This window comes from Tupaia chinensis, unplaced genomic scaffold, assembly GCF_000334495.1.
Source record: "Tupaia chinensis unplaced genomic scaffold, TupChi_1.0 Scaffold000252_1, whole genome shotgun sequence".
In the NCBI taxonomy this organism is placed as follows: Eukaryota; Metazoa; Chordata; class Mammalia; order Scandentia; family Tupaiidae; genus Tupaia; species Tupaia belangeri.
Window position 1 is genome coordinate 2,896,590 of NW_006159732.1, and position 17,308 is coordinate 2,913,897.

Below are 17,308 nucleotides of genomic sequence, written 5' to 3' on the forward strand. Positions count from 1 at the left end.
ACTGGGCACTTTATGAGCAAGGTAAGTATTCAGCACAAAAGACACGGCTTTCTTGAATGTGGTTGATGCTTTGGGCTGGACCCGCCCCAGGTGGTATGAGCTATATCACCACATTCGAGTAATATCAGTGGGACATGGTGCACACCACAACCAAATGTCTTTAGGAAAAAAACAGGAAAAATTCGTCAAAAGGCAAAACATATGTGCTATTGAGGATGTGAAGAAAAGAGAATGTTTTTGTTTCTTTCTTTCTCGAGTGACGGATAGAGATTAGAGAGAAGCCCCAACAGGGTCTGGACGCTGTGATACACCTTAGTCTTTCAGCAAGCTCTGATCATGGGCAAGTGTGTTACTGTTGCATTCTGGGAGGTCTCAAGGCTTGAACAGGGAACCTTCAGTACAGGACTTCCTGGTACTGACACGTTTACTGCTGTGCCACCATCAGGCCCTGAAAGGGGAACACTTAAACACTGTCGGGAGAATGTAAATTAGTGGGTCTTCGGAACAGAGGGATGTGGACTAATACAAAACTACAGTTAGATAACAGGAATAAGCTCCAATATTCTATAGTGCGGTTAGGCTGACTACAGTTAACAGAAATTTATTGTATAATTCAAAATAGGAGAGGAGTTTGAATGTTTCCAATGGAAAGTAATGATACTTTTTAAAGATGATGGATATGCTAATTACCCTGATTTGATTATTACACATTATATTTATGTACTAGAAAATTTCACTGTATCCCATAAACAAGTATAATTATTTGTTAATTATAAATAAAAACTTTTAAATTTCATAAAAAAGAGAAGGGAAGATTATTTGAATAAAGTGAATTTACGGTTCCATCCTCAGAAGACTGGGAAGACCTTTCAAAAACGTGATTTAAAATCAATATTTTATGTTACTTCCTGAAAATTTCTTTCATTTAAGGACTTATTTTCTTTACTAGAGACTGTGTGCATGTGAGAGTGGGCGACAGACAGAAACAGAGAGAGGGGCACCTTCCGCAGGGTCTAGTCAAGCGCAATCCCCTTCTTCCCGTCCTCTGCCTATAAGCTCTTGGGCACTTGCCAGCTGCCCATTGTATTTCAGAATGGTTGGGCAGCAGATCTGAACCACGGTCACCATGTGAAATCTGACTTTTCTTGAGCAATGTACTACCTCTGGGCCACATAGCCAGCCCCCTGAATATCTATTTAACAGAGGAGAAAAAAAGACTTGTGGGTTTTTTTTCCTCCTTACATAACACAAACCTCTTATGTTATTGTACAAGTGTATTATGTTCTGTGAGACAAAATATCTGTGAGAAAGATATTAAGTCAAATTTACAGAAGTTCAAGCGAGAGAGGATAAGAGTAGATAAAAGACTATACAGTACATGGCAGCTGTGAAGCTGAATGCCTTCTAGTTCACTGCTATTCCCTATAAATTCTTTATAGGTGGATTTTCTCCCCTTACTGTAGCTTTCTAGAATAAGAATACATTGCAAATGTAAACAGTTTGACTTTGCCTCAGTATGAAACAAAATAGAAAAATAAATTCTTCCTTTTTTTTTTAGTTTTCAAAGAAAAGATTATGTATTTTTGTTGGCAAAAGGTGGAAAATTGGAACCAGCAGGTGGCAAGATAGTTAAAGTGCTGATCTCCCACATGGCCAACCATGGTTTGAATCCCAGACTATCACACCAGGAGTTATGTGTGTGCATGTGCCCAAAATTCCAGGAAGAGAATATAGGAGAAGGGATTGTGGCATGACCATTCCCCCTAGGGGATGATTCCTCACTTTCTCTTGCTATCTCTCTCTCTGTTTCTCTCTGACAAGCACATAAGCCCTATGGTAAGCCTTAAAAAAAAAAAAAAAAAGAACAAATAAGTGGGTTGGCTGTTTTTGTTGTGCCAGTTGTGTACTATTTTGTTATAGCAAACTTCACTATCTTTTTAAAAAAGAATTATTTTATTTAACTTTATTTATTTGTTTATTTATTTATTTATTTATTTCACCAGAGAGGGACAGAGTGAGAGAGTGAGAAAGCAAGCCTCCAGGTCCAGGACTTGAACTACAGTCAACCATGTGGGAGTCCAGCACTCTTAAACACCACTCCACCTGCTGGCTCCTCAACCTTTATTATCTTAATAAAACCTTGCCTTACTAATAACTAGTCTGGCCTTACTAATTTATATATCAAATGTTTTATATTTATCAGCACAGTTATTTTCTTAATAAAAGTATAAGACATTTAAGTAAATTCTAAATAAACAAACTCCATTGGAATTCTCATTATAATCAACTAAATGTACAGTGATTTGAAAGGACTTAGCATTTTTCATGATATTAAATCTTCCCATACAGGAACATGTATGCCTCTTTCTTTATCTTTCTTAAATATTTCTAAAAATACTATAGTTTCTTCCATATAGGCTCTATTTAATCTGATTTCTTTATGCAAGACAAATACCGGTTAAATGAATAGGAATTGAAGATGTAAATGGGCAGGGAGGCTTAAAAAGAAGCTTCAGGCTTTGAGGGTGAATACAGACAGAAGGAAAGAAAGGATGAGCTAAGAGATTGTCTATGGACATGAGAATAGGGGCCCTGGGGGTTTAGGGATCCTCTGGGGAGCCTGACAATCCATGTCTCCTGCAGCACTTCCTTTCAGCACCAGCTTCTTCCAAGCACCAGGGCCAATCCTGAGCTTCCAGCTCTAGTTTCGTTTTAGAGGTGGATATGGCTTTTTGACATCTGAAGGGTTTTAGATAAAATTTTATCACCAAAGATATTCCTATTGAAGAATTAAGAGCAATAACTGGAAGTAGACTCTGCTTAGCTGCTTCATTTTGACCTCTGTAACAACAAACTGAGCATGAAAGAGGCGAAGATAACAAGGGACGGAGAAAGACACCAAAGACTACAACATTGCTTAGAACAGGTTATTACAACCAGTGGGAGATAAGGAGAAGGGACAGACTCCATCCATAAATGCACATATAAAGTATCCCATCCTATCACTTCAAAAGAAGTTCAGAGACCAGCAGTTAGCATAATGGCTATGTCGCTGGACTCCCATGTAGTCGACCGCAGTTCGCGACCCGGACCCGGTGGCTTAAACTCACGCCAGGTTTGCGTGCGTGTGTGCCCAAGATCCCGAGAGGAGAATGGAGGACAAGGTATTGCGGTGTGGCCATCCCCCCTGGGGGGTGATTTCTCGCTTTCTGTCTCTCTGTCTCTCTCTATCTGGCGAGCACACACGCCCTATAGCAAAAACGTCTCAAAAAAAAAAAAAGTTCGGTGCCCTATACCAAGTCAACCACATAAGGTTGTCTCCTGAAAAAAAAAAATTATTTTCAGAAGTATTTCCCTTATATATTAAAAAAAGAGGCTATCAGTTTCTCTATTTAATAGAAGATAAAATGGAGCCTGCTTCATAAGTATGAGAGTTTTTTCAAGGACTAAAAGACACAGCCAAATTTATAATAAATGAAAAGGAGGGAATATTCACTAAGTAAGACCAGAGTAAGTAGATTTTAAAGTGTCCAAACATTTTTCTTCTAGAAAGATCCCTTATGTGTAAAGTTAATGTACTGATTCTGAACTTTCTGACTTGGCTTCTATGGAGAGAGGTTGATTGACTTCAAGATTTCTTTACGTCAGGGTTGGTCCCATAGCCTAGTGGTTAGAGAAGTGAATTTCACATGGCGGACTGCAGTCTGAATCCTGGCCCCTGTGGTTTGAGAAAAATGTCAAGCGCTTGTGCATGAGTGCTTCACATCTACCCAAATGGGAATGGATAGAGGTATGAGCATGTCCCAATGGAGAGGGTTTTTCTCTCTCTTTTCTCTCTCGTAAGTGCACATGTCCTCTGAAAATTTCTTTTAAAAGGACATGCTCCCTCTGTATTTTCTATACAGGACAAAAAAAGATTACCCAAATGCCTGAATAATTCTCCAGTAGAATACTCTGAAAAAAGAAAACTGTGTCTAAATGAAAAATGTAGAGAATAAATACAGCAGATTAACAGTACTGGACTGAAGTAAGATAGTCAAAGAATTAATAGAATGAAAAATACCAAAATAGAACCCACCTCCAAGCCTGTGAATTTTGAACAGAGATATTAAATAACCTTTAGCACTTAGAGGTATTTTGTTAGTTTTGTTAATGCTAAGAGAGTAGATTTACACATGATCTCCTGAGTTAGGGTATGCCAAGACCTGCTTCAGGTACTGAAGGCAGAAAATAATGGAAGAAAGCCTACTATAATATCATTCACAGTCAGATATCATACATGCAAGTCTCACTCTGTTTTATGACTGGATTAGTATATTAGAAAGCCACATGCTGAGTTTGAAAATGACACCCTCTTGGTCTTTGAGATCAAGGAAAAAAAGAAGACATCAAAATGATGTATTTTGGGTGGAAAAGAATTTTAGGTGAAATTGCCTGCACTTATGAATATTTTCTTAAGTAATCTACATATGGTCTTCAAAAGATTGATGAAAGAAAATTAGTTTATGAGGAGCTCCTCTATAATTTGTGGTTTCCTGGGCTCATTCCAGGATTTTATTAACTAGACTAACAAAGGAAAACGAGGCTACATGAAATTATACTATATGGTATAGCCTCCACAATTTCCATATTACATTCATATTGTTAGGCTAACAGGAGGAGTGGAAGAAACATTTTTGAAATAAAATAACTTATTTCTGTTGGTAATTCCATTGGAGTGCCCTTGACTCTGCTACTTGATGTATTTCTTCAATATTTTGACCAATGTGTTACATGAAGAACCAAGAATTTATCACAGACACATCTGTGGGTATCAGCCACTGAGCCCTGACAGGCAGAACAGAGGTAATGAGAGTGAGTTTCCCAAGTTAACTGATGGGATTCAGGTCTATAACATGCCGTGACAGACTCCTCCAAGAATATAATCATTGGTTGGCAAGATGGTACTGAGACACATCCAAGCAGAAGAAAAGTGCATGCAAGTTATAGGTAAACAATGATAATCTATAAGGTTTTAAGAAGAAATGAAAGTATTTAAATGCAATACAGCAAAACTAATGAATTAATGGCAGAGCCCAAGTAGCTAACACAGGCAGAACTTGGGGAGTTGCCTCTCATGTCTACACAAGGCTTGTCTGAGAAGCTGCAAGCAGGGCTGTAGCCATGAGCTCAAGGTGTCAACTGTTGCTGTACTGGTTTGTCCTTTCAATCTCTCTGCTATGAGCTTTACTGTTGTTATGGTACCCCGGTACCCCATAAAGGTAAAATAACACCCCCAGCCTTACTATAACTTTTACAATAATCCTGAAGGAATGTGGATCCCTAAGGCAGCGGTGGAGAACGGGAATTACTCCCATTAGACTCATCCCACCTGCCTGGAAAATGTCAATAAAGAATGCTGCATTCACTTCTCCTACTGAGGATTACATAGATAAGCATTGGAAAGGTTGGGTTAAAGCTACTAAATTGGTGAACTGATCTCAGTAGCTGGGAGGGACTTAGGAACTCATCTGCGAGGTACTGAGGTATTGTTACTCCAAACAAAGACCATGGGTCATCTTTGATCGAAGGACAAGGAAAGATTGCCGCTCCCCAAGCCATAGCCATTGTATGAAACAGCACGTAGAGGGTCACGAGTACACAATAACCTTTAGGTCAGTCCTTAAACTGCTTACCCCAGAGATAATATAGGTATTCCACTTTAGTATATATTAACCTTGTCTTTACTTAACCAGACAGAATTTCTATCTAGGTCTTTGTAACTGGCAATCCGCTGCCACCCTAGCCTGAGGCTGAAGTTCTCAAACTGGCCAGGGGCTGAAGTTCTCAAGCTGGTCTGGGGCTGAAGTTATCAAGCTGGCCTGAGACTGAGGTTATCAAGATTCCTGAGAGCACCTTCATCCAAAAGACCTTTCCTGGTAATCAAGATCTAAGGAAAGAATGCACCAGACAAATGGACTCCATCATTCTGAGGTTTATGACTGTTTATACCTAAACAAAACAGACATCATGTTTTATGATTATTGTTCCTATGCTCTGAATACTTTACTTTTTTAGAGTAAAATCTTTTACTTCCCCTCACCCCTCCTACTCCTGTAAAACTCCCTCAATAATAAATAACGTATGTCTCCTAGCCATTGGGGCTACAGTCCTGAGCTTGCTCTGGCTGTAGTCAGCTGAGAACATGCTGAAAGGCATAGAGGTCTCAGTCTGATTCCTGTTCCCCCGTATCGCCTTCCTGTGTATGAGCCTCAACCCACCCCAGCTGGAGCAGGGCTCTGACAAATTAAAATAATGCAAACAATGGAGTTTGCCTAAAATATCAACGTAAGATCCATCCTTTATTCATCACATTGCTAGCTTTCATATTTGTTTATAAGTAGAGGCAGAGTCTATCCTCACCAAGTATATGATGAGTAACCATGCAAGTTGATGTTACCATGTAGTACAGGAAGTCATCTCACAATGTTGGATTGCTGCTAAATCAAAACACAGTGGTAACAAAAAGTGTTGTTGATTGATTCTAAGTAAGGTTTCTCTTTTTTTAAAATCATATAACCAATGGATGACAGGAATAAAATTCATGACTCTAGACCAGCCAGTTGCATGGTGGTTATGGCAACGGAATACCACCTGGCTGATTGCACACATTGAATCCTGGACTTTGCAGCTTGAAAAATAACATTGTGTATGTGTGTGTATGCACCCAAAATCCAAAGAGGGGGAGAATGGAGGAGAAGGGATTATGGTATGGCCATCCCCCCTGGGGAGGGTGCTTTCTCACTTTCTCTTTCTCTTTCTCTCTGGCAAGTGCAATGTGCCCTATAGCAAAACTTTAAGAAGATAAATTCACAAATCCAACACTTGGCTATAATTCAATGGAGATTCTGTATGTATCTTTTATGATGCACAAATCATGACTTCTGTATAAGACAGGGAATATTTCTATATAGACACACTTCTACTAATTAATCTTGTTCTTTGTAAATTAACAGGAAATTTTTACTATTTTTTCTTAAACAACTGGGAAGTAAAACTAGGAAAATAAAGTGTGCTGTGTACGCTACCCTATGTTGAAAGGAATAGGTGAATAGAGTCAAATGCAATTGATGAAAACAATTCAATTACATTTTTATTCGCTTGCTTTTTGTTTGTTTCTAAGACAGAATAAGCCTCTGTTGATGGGGAGATTCCTGGGCTAGGAGTCTAGAATTATTATAGAAATGAAAATTGTTTTATAACATAATCTATACAGGACCTAAATGTTAAAGCCTTTGACTACTTTAGGTCAGTTGTTCATATATGTGAGTCCTTAGGCTGATGATTAATTTTTGTAATTCAGTATTACTTTAGTGTTATCTTGAAAAAAAAAAAACAAAAAAAAGTACAATGAAGCTAAGAAAACAAAATGCATTTAAATATGTGCTCGTGTTTTAAGTACAATAAAGAAGAAAAGCAGGCTAGCCATGGTGGCATAGTGGTAACACAATGCTTCGCAACAATGAGGCTGTATGGAAAGGCCCTGGATTTGCATCCTGAGGTCTCCCTGTGCATGCTGGACATGTGCCTATGTGCCTGTGACCTAGGCTGGCTGAGACCGGGGGTGGGTCAATGTGAGGACCCTGTTGGTGGTGCCTTTCTCTCTTTCTTTCCTGAAAGAATTAAATATCCTTAAAAAAAAAAAAAAAGGAAAAAAAAGTAAACTATGATGAGGTTATCAGAATGTTCCTTAACAAACTAAAATGTAACTGCTTCAATAAACAAAATTGAATATGCCATACTACACAGTGTAAAGTAAAATAATGGATAATGATATTTTTTTCAGACCTGTAGATATAGCAATGTTTACCAATTTGAGAACAAATTAAACACTACAGGAGAAGAAAGATTTCAAAATACATTATTTTCTTTATTAAACATAATAAATAAAATTTGGTTGAACTATTATTGTGTGGATTTTTAAATAAATAAAGAGGATAAACATTTGCTTTTGGCTAGAACTGAAACACATTGGTGTTTCAGTTAATTATTGTACTTTTAAAAATGATCAAGAATTCACGCATACTCTATGAATGTGGTGCAGAGATATAAATGTATCTAGTCTGTCTTCACAGACTGTTAACAAGGGGTCACCTCACTTGAGAATAGACAAGAGGTAGACAAGGTGCACTTCAAATAGTTCATAGAAAAATGGAATTAAAGAACAAGTTTATTTTGGTGTAAATAATTTTCGAAATCCATGCCGGAATTAAAGTACAAGTTTATTTTGGTGTAAATAATTTTCAAAATCCATGCCTAGTTTTTATCATAATATATATTTTCCATGAACTTATTAAAAAGTCCTTCCTGTGTGTGCATACACATTGATATACATTTATATATAGACACAAACACATACTTATGTTTATAAAAAGGTACCTAGTTATATCCATAAATAATTATAGTTATAAACTTAACTTATGTAGTAATATGCTACTTCTGTTTTTTTGTTAAGATTTTTTTTTCTTGAGATTTTTGACAAAGTGTGTGTGCCCTTGCCAGAGAAAAAGAGAGAAAAAGAGAAATCACCCCACAAGATGGCCATGGCACAATCCATCCTCCTCTATTCTTCCCCTTGTAATTTTGGATGTACCTAGAAATACACCTGGTTTTGCAAGCTGCCAGGTCCGGGGCTTGAACCATGGGGTCAGCCATGTGAGATCCAGAGCCTTACCTGCACGTCACCTGTTGGTCCATGTGTTTATTTCTTAAACTCACGTATATAAAAATATTATATACTGGGTTATCAGAAAAGTCATGATGCATTTTTGCTCAGAAAACCAAAAAAATACATCATGACTTTTCTGGCAACCCAGTAATTCACTCACACACACACACACACACACACACACACTGATGTGTTTGTTTTTGACTATGCACTATGCAAAATCTGAACTGATGTTTCAACAGAAGCTTATCTATGATTATGGAACAGAAAAATGCCCCATTTTGCTCTCTTTGACTCCCTAGAAGCTAGGACATTACCATGAAAATAGATTTTGCAGTGAGGTTATGAACCCAGAATTAGAATCAAGAGTTAGTGGGTGCCAGCAGGTGGCATGGTGGTTAAAGGTGCTGGATCATCACATGGCAGACCATGGTTCTAATCCTGGACCTGGAAACTCTCTCTCTCTCTCTCACACTCACTCTCTGTATCCCTCTGGTCAAATAAAAAAAAAGATACCTAATAATAACAAATAAAATTAAATAAATAAATCTTAACAAAAAGAGTTAGTAATGTGATCATTTGAGATAATGTATTTGTTAATAATCTAGATTTAACTATTCCACAATTAATATAAACTTTTGATATTATACTGTATGTACATACAACTTTATATTTCAGTTAGAAGTAATAATAAACTGAGGAAAAAAGAGGGATATAAAGAAATGGAGACAGGCAGCAAGTGCAGTTTTTGCAGGCTGAGGATGCTGGGACAGTGTCCTTTAGCATCCTGTGCCAGTGGCCACAATGTGCTTGGCATCAGTGGGAGGGCTGTGCTTGCTAGATCAGGTCTGCAGCCTGATTTGGAGCATGTCTCCTGGCTGTGCACCTTCCAAGCCTGGTTGTACTGCCCTCCTACAAGTTCTGTGAACTACCTAACAGACTTAATAAATTTGTTTTATTTTTTCCTACTAAATTAACTAATTAGGTTCTGCTGCTCACCTCAAAGCAATCCCACTGATAAAATTTAGCAAGACCACTGTGGATTAAAAATTAGAAGTGACAAAGACCAGCTACGGGGAAAAGTGAATGGAACCACAGGAGAGAAAGGGGCACCCTCTGCAGTGCTGCTGAGGGGTAGGATGAGGAACAGAAGACACATCTACCCAGAGTTCCTGCTAGGATCAATGTGTAGGGGACTTCTTACATTGGAATCATTTGGAGGGGGCGGAAGATCAGGGGACCAACATTGGCATAATGGCTATGTCGCTGAACTCCCATGTGGTCGGCCGTGGTTCAAGTACCAGACACGGTGGCTTAAACTCATGCCAAGTGCATGTGTATGTGTGCCCAAGATTCTGAGAGAATGGAGGAGAAGGGATTGTGGCATGGCCATGCCCCCTGGGGGGTGATTTCTTGCTTTCTGTCTCTCTGTCTCTGTCTTTCTGGCAAGCACATGTGCCCTATAGCATAAAACCTCTCCAAAAATTGCGTCTGCTTATATCAGAATACAAGCACCAAGTGAAAAGTAATCCTTACGTGCCCTATAGCAAAAACCTCTCCAAAAATTGCCTGTCTGCTTATATCAGAATATAAGCACCAAGTGGAAAGTAATCCTTATTTTGTTCATATATCTCAAACTCCTGAAACAGCTCCTAGTATGTAAAATGAGCTCAACAAATATTTATTGGATGAATGTGGCTGGAGTAAGATAAACAAGGAGAAAGAAGCAGAAATGAGGTTGTGGAAGCGGACAGGGATCAAATGACAGAGCTTCTGATGCCATGTATTACATTTTATTCTGAGATGTGAGGCCATTGGATATTGCTGAGCAGAGGATACCAGATCTGACGCACTGAGGGAAAAGAGCCAGTGGAGAAAGAAAGGTGGAACCTACCAAAGGATTGGTGATTAATGCAATAAAGTCTTAGAGGTCATTGGAAGAGCTTAGATCCACATGTCCAGGCAGTGTTTTCAGAGGCAGGCATAAGGGGGGCCAGCAGGTAGCATGGTGGTTAAGGCAGTGGACGACCATGGTTTGAGTCCCAGACCTGGAAGCTTGCTTTATTACTTTCCCTCTCCCTCTGTTTCTCTCTGGTGAGTACATGTGCCCTATAGCAAGATTAAAAATATTAATAATAATAAACCAAAATTAAAATAATTCTCTAAAAAAAGGTGACGTAGATACATGAAAAATAGAGATGATTGTACATATGAACTGAAAATCAGCTATCTGGGATAAAGTGCTCATTATCAGTTGTCATTAATTTATTTGGGTAAATTTTACTGGCACAGTTATACCATGTTGCTTTTAAAAGTTGTTAGGTTATCAATATGGTAATTGTAGTTTACAAATAAAAAACGAGGGGCAGAGTTTAAAATATTTTTCTGATCTGTGAGTTTACTTATATGTACAGTCTTATGAAGATATCAGAATTGTCATATGTAGCATTATAAATGTAACACATAGCAGAAATATCACGAAGAATGCTGGGACCAGTGGATGGCACAATGGTTATGCCACTGAACTCCCACATAGTCCACTGTGGCTCGAATCCCACACCCGTCGGTCTAAAACTCATGCCAGGTGCATGTGTGTAAATGCCCAAAATCCTAAGAGGAGAATGGAGGAGAAGAAGGAATTTTGGCATGGCCATCCCCCTTTGGGGGTGATTTCTCACTTTCTGTCTCTCTGTCTTTCTCTGTCTCTCTGGCAAGTGCACATGCCCTATAGCAGAAATCTCCCTTAAAAAGAAAAAAAGAGAAAGGAAGAAAGAAAGAAAATGAAGGATTTTTTTTTTCAGTGCATATTCAAAGGTTCACCTTGGTTATAATGTGACTCTGCATGCAAAGTTGGGCTAGACTATACCACCCAGGTCATGGGTATAAAGCTTGGGAGTATGAATGTTACCTCGGAAATATTTTCTGAGTATATAATATATTCACAGCTGTGTTTGGGAAGGTTAATACAAAAACAATTTGGAATAGAATAAAACTGGAAATTAGATTTAACAAATACCATGATTCAGGGATTCTGAGTAAAAATTTGAAACCAGGTGATTTGCTAATTAATATGACCAACTTCTATGCCCACTCTGCCTTTCTTGTGGAAGCCACCATAGAGTGTGTTCTAGCTTATGGATTCTTCTTGCTCCTTTCTTCTGCCACCTGGCCAACAATTGGCATCTTTCCTGTGACTCTGCACAGTAAGTTTTTACCCCTTTCCAGGAACTGGGAGTATAAAAACTTTGTTTTCTTATATCTCTTCCATATCTCCCCGGGGGTTGCACCCGAATGACCGTCACACTAAGGAACACAGAATACTAAGTCTCTCCTAAGTCAAATATTAAGTGTAGAAAATTGTCAAAAATTACTTTACATATAACATTCACTTTGTATAAACTCTAACTGGATACGTGATAAAGCTGCAAAAGAACACTAGACTAAAATACTCACCTTATGAAAACTCACTAATTGTATACTTTAGAAGGTAAATTTTATGGCATGTGAATTATACATTAATGCCAAAAAACTCATCCATGTCACATACACACAACGTATATTTATTCAAGATGGGCGGACTGAGAATATACTTCTACCTTCCTTCTATCTCAGTATCTCAGTAGAGGTTTTAAAAAGAGAGCAATTTTATCTCTGTTTTTTTTTTTTTTTTTTTGAGAGGTTTTTGCCATAGGGCATGTGCGTTCACCAGACAGACAGAAAGAGACAGAGAGACAGAAAGCAAGAAATCACCCCCCAGGGTGGATGGCCATGCCACAATCCCTTCTCCTCCATTCTCTTTTCAGGATCTTGGGCACACACGCACATGCACTCGCCCTAAATTTAAGCCACCGGGTCTGGGACTCGAACCGCAGTCGACTATGTGGGAGTCCAGCGACATAGCCATTATGCTAGCTGCTGGTCCCAAAAAAGAGAGCAATTTTAAAGAATAAAATCATAGTAGCTGTAGGAGACAAAAAAAGGAAGTAGAAAATATGAGGGGACTTTAAAAAGTGTGTGGAAAATGGAATTAAAGTACATGTTCACTTTGATGCAAAGTATTTTTGAAATCCATGCACACAGTTTTTCATAATATGAACTTTTGAAGACCGCTTGTGCTATAGTTTGGAATGCCCTCCAAATATATATATATACTGGGACTTGACTTGGTTGTATGGTAAAAGTACTAAGTGAAAACTTAATCCCCTCACAGTGTTCCTTTGGGTGTGATATGGTCATTAGGTCACAGTCCCTATGATTGACTTTTGGTGGGTTTATAAGTAGAAGAAATGAGATCAGAATAAATGGAGACTCAGGGATATCCACTCTGTTCAAGATCCTGCACGCCACCATTTTGTGATAACTCTGCAACTCAGCCAAAGTGGTGTCAATTAACATCTATTTATATATCACCCAATTTCATGACTTTCTCTTAAAAATGCAATAATGGTTTAAAAAAAGACTCATAATAAAGTCTGAGGAAATGTCAGAAGATAGCTTGTATACAGAACCAGTTAAAGAAGGTAGACAGAATAGCGAAAACCATGTCCTACAACAATGGTGGATAAGTAAGCATCTTCAAAAGAGAGCTCTAATGGGTTTAATTTCAAAGTAGACAGACAAGACAAAACATGCTGAGGGGCAGCTCTTATAATAGTTAAAGAACTGCATAAATGCCTTTAAAAAAGTGCTGTGAGCCTGACCTTTTCTTTTCCCAAAGAGACACTGCATTGGGAATTGTTAAAAATATTTCCAAGAAGGAAAGGACGATGCTGCAATAGAGAAGAGCACAGAATGGATAAACTGCCGTATGGAGTCAGATTCTTGTTGCATGCACGTGAAGTTAGTTCAAATGTCAGTCTGACTAGGTAACACAATGGGGTGTCCAGATGCTTTGCTAAACGTTACTTCTGGGTATGTCTGTGAGGGTGTTACTGGTTCAGACAAGCATTTGAATTAGTAGACTGAATAGGCTTACTGCCCTCACCTATGTGGCTGGCTATGTTAGGGTTCTCCACAGAAACAAACCTCAACGGATTGGGTGATACCAACCGTGAGGGTTAATTGTATGTGTAAACTTGATTGGCTCTGTGGTACCCAAATTAAACACTAGTTCTGGGTGATAAATCACTATCTGAATCAGAGGACTTGGAAAAGCATGTTGCCCTCCCTAGGGTAGGTAGGCATCCACAATGAGGGTCAATCTATTGAGGGGCTGCACTGACAGCAAATCATGGAACTTCGTAGTCATGTCAGCCACATCCTCATAATAAATCTCTTTCTAGATCTTTCTATATATCTGTATGTATCTATCTATGTATATCTTACTAGTTCTGTTTGTCTGGAGAACCCTGCCTAAGACAATGCACTTAATGTTCTTTCTTTGACAGAATAATTTGCATGAACACATGGGTATCTTCTTGATATGAACTCCCACAGATCTGGGGTCTCATTACAACATATCAATTCCTGAGCTGCAGCTACTACTTCTTATTCATGGGTTGATCTGAAATTGCTTCTGTATATACATAGTAATAAAAAATGGATTTTAATTCTGTAATAGTGTCTCATAGGCTAAAAACACTGATGTAGGATAGCTGTTACACTGGTACTACATTTTCCTGTTAGATGAGAACAATAGTTCTGAAAATAAATGAGAACGTGGAAAAAGAAAAAAAAGGTTTACCTTTCTCCACTCAGAACTGTATTCAAGAGTTCCAGATTCAATGCTGTAGAGCTTTAAATGAAGATTATACTTCTGTTGTAGCCTTTGGGTCAAAAAGATTCCCCTCATTATTTCCAGCATTCCTACTCCTACTTTTTATTTTTTTGGATAAGAATTTGGAGAACCCAAAGTTAAGGGAAAAGTCTAGTAAAGACATGATAAAAGAGAAAGAAGAGAATAGGTAACGATCGAACATGCGCTCCCTTTTCTATTTGTAGGCAGGTGGGTCCCGCTCATACACTTCTAGCTGCTTTGTGGGTGCAGACGTCTCATAAAGGTGAGACGTCTTCTCTTACATTCGCCAGGATTTCCAGAATCTCATCAGTTAGCCCTGTTGTTGCTCAATGGTTCTAATATTCACTATTTCTAATAGAAATGGTCTAACATCTGCTGTTTCACACCCAAGACTCAGACAGTATAGCTTTGATATGTGGGTCAAGCCAGTTTGCTTTTAGATCTAACTCGGTAAGAAGCAATTTAAAATAAAGAAACTCCAAATAAAATGTTGTTAGCAAACATGGAGGAAAAGACCACTGTTAACTGGAATCATATCTTTTGCCCTAAAAGCATATTATTTTCTTCCAAGACAACCAAGTAATTTTTATTCTTTTCATATCAGACTATGTAATTTGACATTTTAAGTTTTTTTTCTTTTTAATAAAAGTGACTAGCCAAAAGATCAAGTTATACTGAATAAACAAGGAGCTCTTCTCCATTTGTGTTTATTTCTGCTTTTTCAAATAGATGCAGGGGCTGGACCGTGGCATAGCAGTAAACCACAATGCTCACCAAGGCTGACCCTCTTGGGAAAGCTCAGGGCTCATGTCCAAAGTACATCAGGCACACACTCACCTATGACCCAGGGCGGGCTGAGGCTGGGGAGGGATCACAGCATCAAGACCATATTGAGGGTGGTATCTCTCTCTCTCTCTCTCTTGTTCATGAGAAATAAAAAAAGTATCACTGCCAATAATAATAATAATAATAATAATAAACACAGATCACACATGAAAAGCCCACTTCAGAATTATAAATTCAAGACAATCCCCATTTGCAGTTTCTAAATCCCAAATCTCTAACACCTATAAAATTTTAGTGTTAGTCTTTGTTTTATATAATCATTTGGTGGCAAACCTTATCGGACCTCCGTACTTAGATTAGTGCTGCTATGTAATACATGGAATATGCACCATGGTGCTTTCATCAAATCTGAAAAATCTTGAACTCCAAAACATTGGACTAATAGTACTAAGAGGCCAAGACTAGTAGAAAAACCCTACGTATATATTTAAGTAAAGAATTTAGGCACCATGGTGCTTTCATCAAATCTGAAAAATCTTGAACTCCAAAACATTGGACTAATAGTACTAAGAGGCCAAGAGACCAGTAGAAAAAGCCTACATATATATTTAAGTAAGGAATTTAGGCAAATCTCAATCTGTCTAGCACTTCATTCTTCATTTGGACTAAATGACTTCTAAACTGCTAAACAGTAAATAAATTCTAGGATTCTAACTGGCCAATTTCTAACTCAAAACAAACATGTAACAAATTATACTTCTCTCTGAATTATGCTGAATTCCAATAAAAATAACAGGTATTAAGTGTTGCCAATGTGCAACAAACAGTAATGATTCCAAGAGTTCCCAATTATGTCACTGAAGTCAGGTGAGATACCTGCTGTGCCAAACACAGAAGAGATGCCTTCCATAATGGTCTGGTAGATGTCGGGATGAGAGAGGACAAATGCAAGTGTCCAAAACGTAGCCTTAAAAGAAGAACAGGTATTAAAAACACGAACTTCTTTGACGGTAAACAAAAGCAGTATACCATTAGCCACAAACACATAAAAACAAGGATAGTAGTTAAATTAACTTTGAAAGTATGTTAGTAAAGAGCATCTTTTAAAAGAACCAGATTTGGGGCTGGCAGGTGGCATGGTGATTAAGGTGCTGGACTCCCACATGGCTCCTGGACTTGGCGGTTTGCTTTTTCATTTTCTCTCTGTCTGTCTATCTCTGGTCAAATTAAATGCGAAAATAATAAATCAATTTAAATAAGTATTTACTTTAAAAAAAAAGAACCAGATTTTATGAACAACAGAGATGTTATCTAAGAGGTCAAATTTACAATTTTAATCTCTCACTTTTAAATTGAACTATATTTTCCATATAAACTCCCATCTTTACTAAAAACTCAGAAAAGTGAGATTATGTGTACCAATGAGCAATATAAAATATGATGTTGGGATAATTGCACATTCAGAAGCATCAAATGATGACACTTGGGAAGGTTAATCCAAAAGAAAAACATTTTTCAAGATTGAATTTCTTTCTTTTTCTTTTGTTTTTTTTTTTTTTTTGGAGAGGGTTTTGCTATAGGGCACGTGTGCTAAAAAAAAAAGACAGAGAGACAGAAAGCAAGAAATCACCCCCTAGAGGGGATGGCCACGCTGCAATCCCTTCTCCTCCATTCTCCTCTCGGGATCTTGGGCACGCACGCACACTCGCCCAGAATGAGTTTAAGCCACTGGGTCCAGGACGCAAACCACGGTAGACTACGTGGGAGTCCAGCGACATAGCCAATATGCTAACTGCTGGACCCTGAGGTTGAATTTCTTTAAAATACAAATGAATAGCATATTTTATATTCTGCAAATGAAACATGGTCATTTTATATAAGCCCAGTAAACTTTCATAAGCTAAATTATAAAAAGTACTTAATATCAAAACAGTCCATCCACATCCAAATGTTAGTAAACACAGCATACTTAAGAGTTCTCTCTCTCTCAGCCAAATAAAGGTATTTTATATCTTTCCTCATTATTATACTATAAGATAAAATTGTATTGCTAAACATCTTAAAAATTACATTCCTGC

The 17,308-nt window shown here is 38.0% G+C and overlaps 1 protein-coding gene across 1 annotated transcript in view; it reads right to left on the minus strand.

Annotated features, from left to right (window-relative positions):
• CYP39A1 (cytochrome P450 family 39 subfamily A member 1) overlaps positions 1-17,308 on the minus strand; it is an 83,433-nt gene that overhangs the window by 44,444 nt on the left and 21,681 nt on the right. The window contains exon 7 of the mRNA XM_006149083.3: positions 16,107-16,197. Coding sequence (XP_006149145.1) covers positions 16,107-16,197 — 91 coding nt within the window. The remainder of the gene's footprint in view (positions 1-16,106; positions 16,198-17,308) is intronic.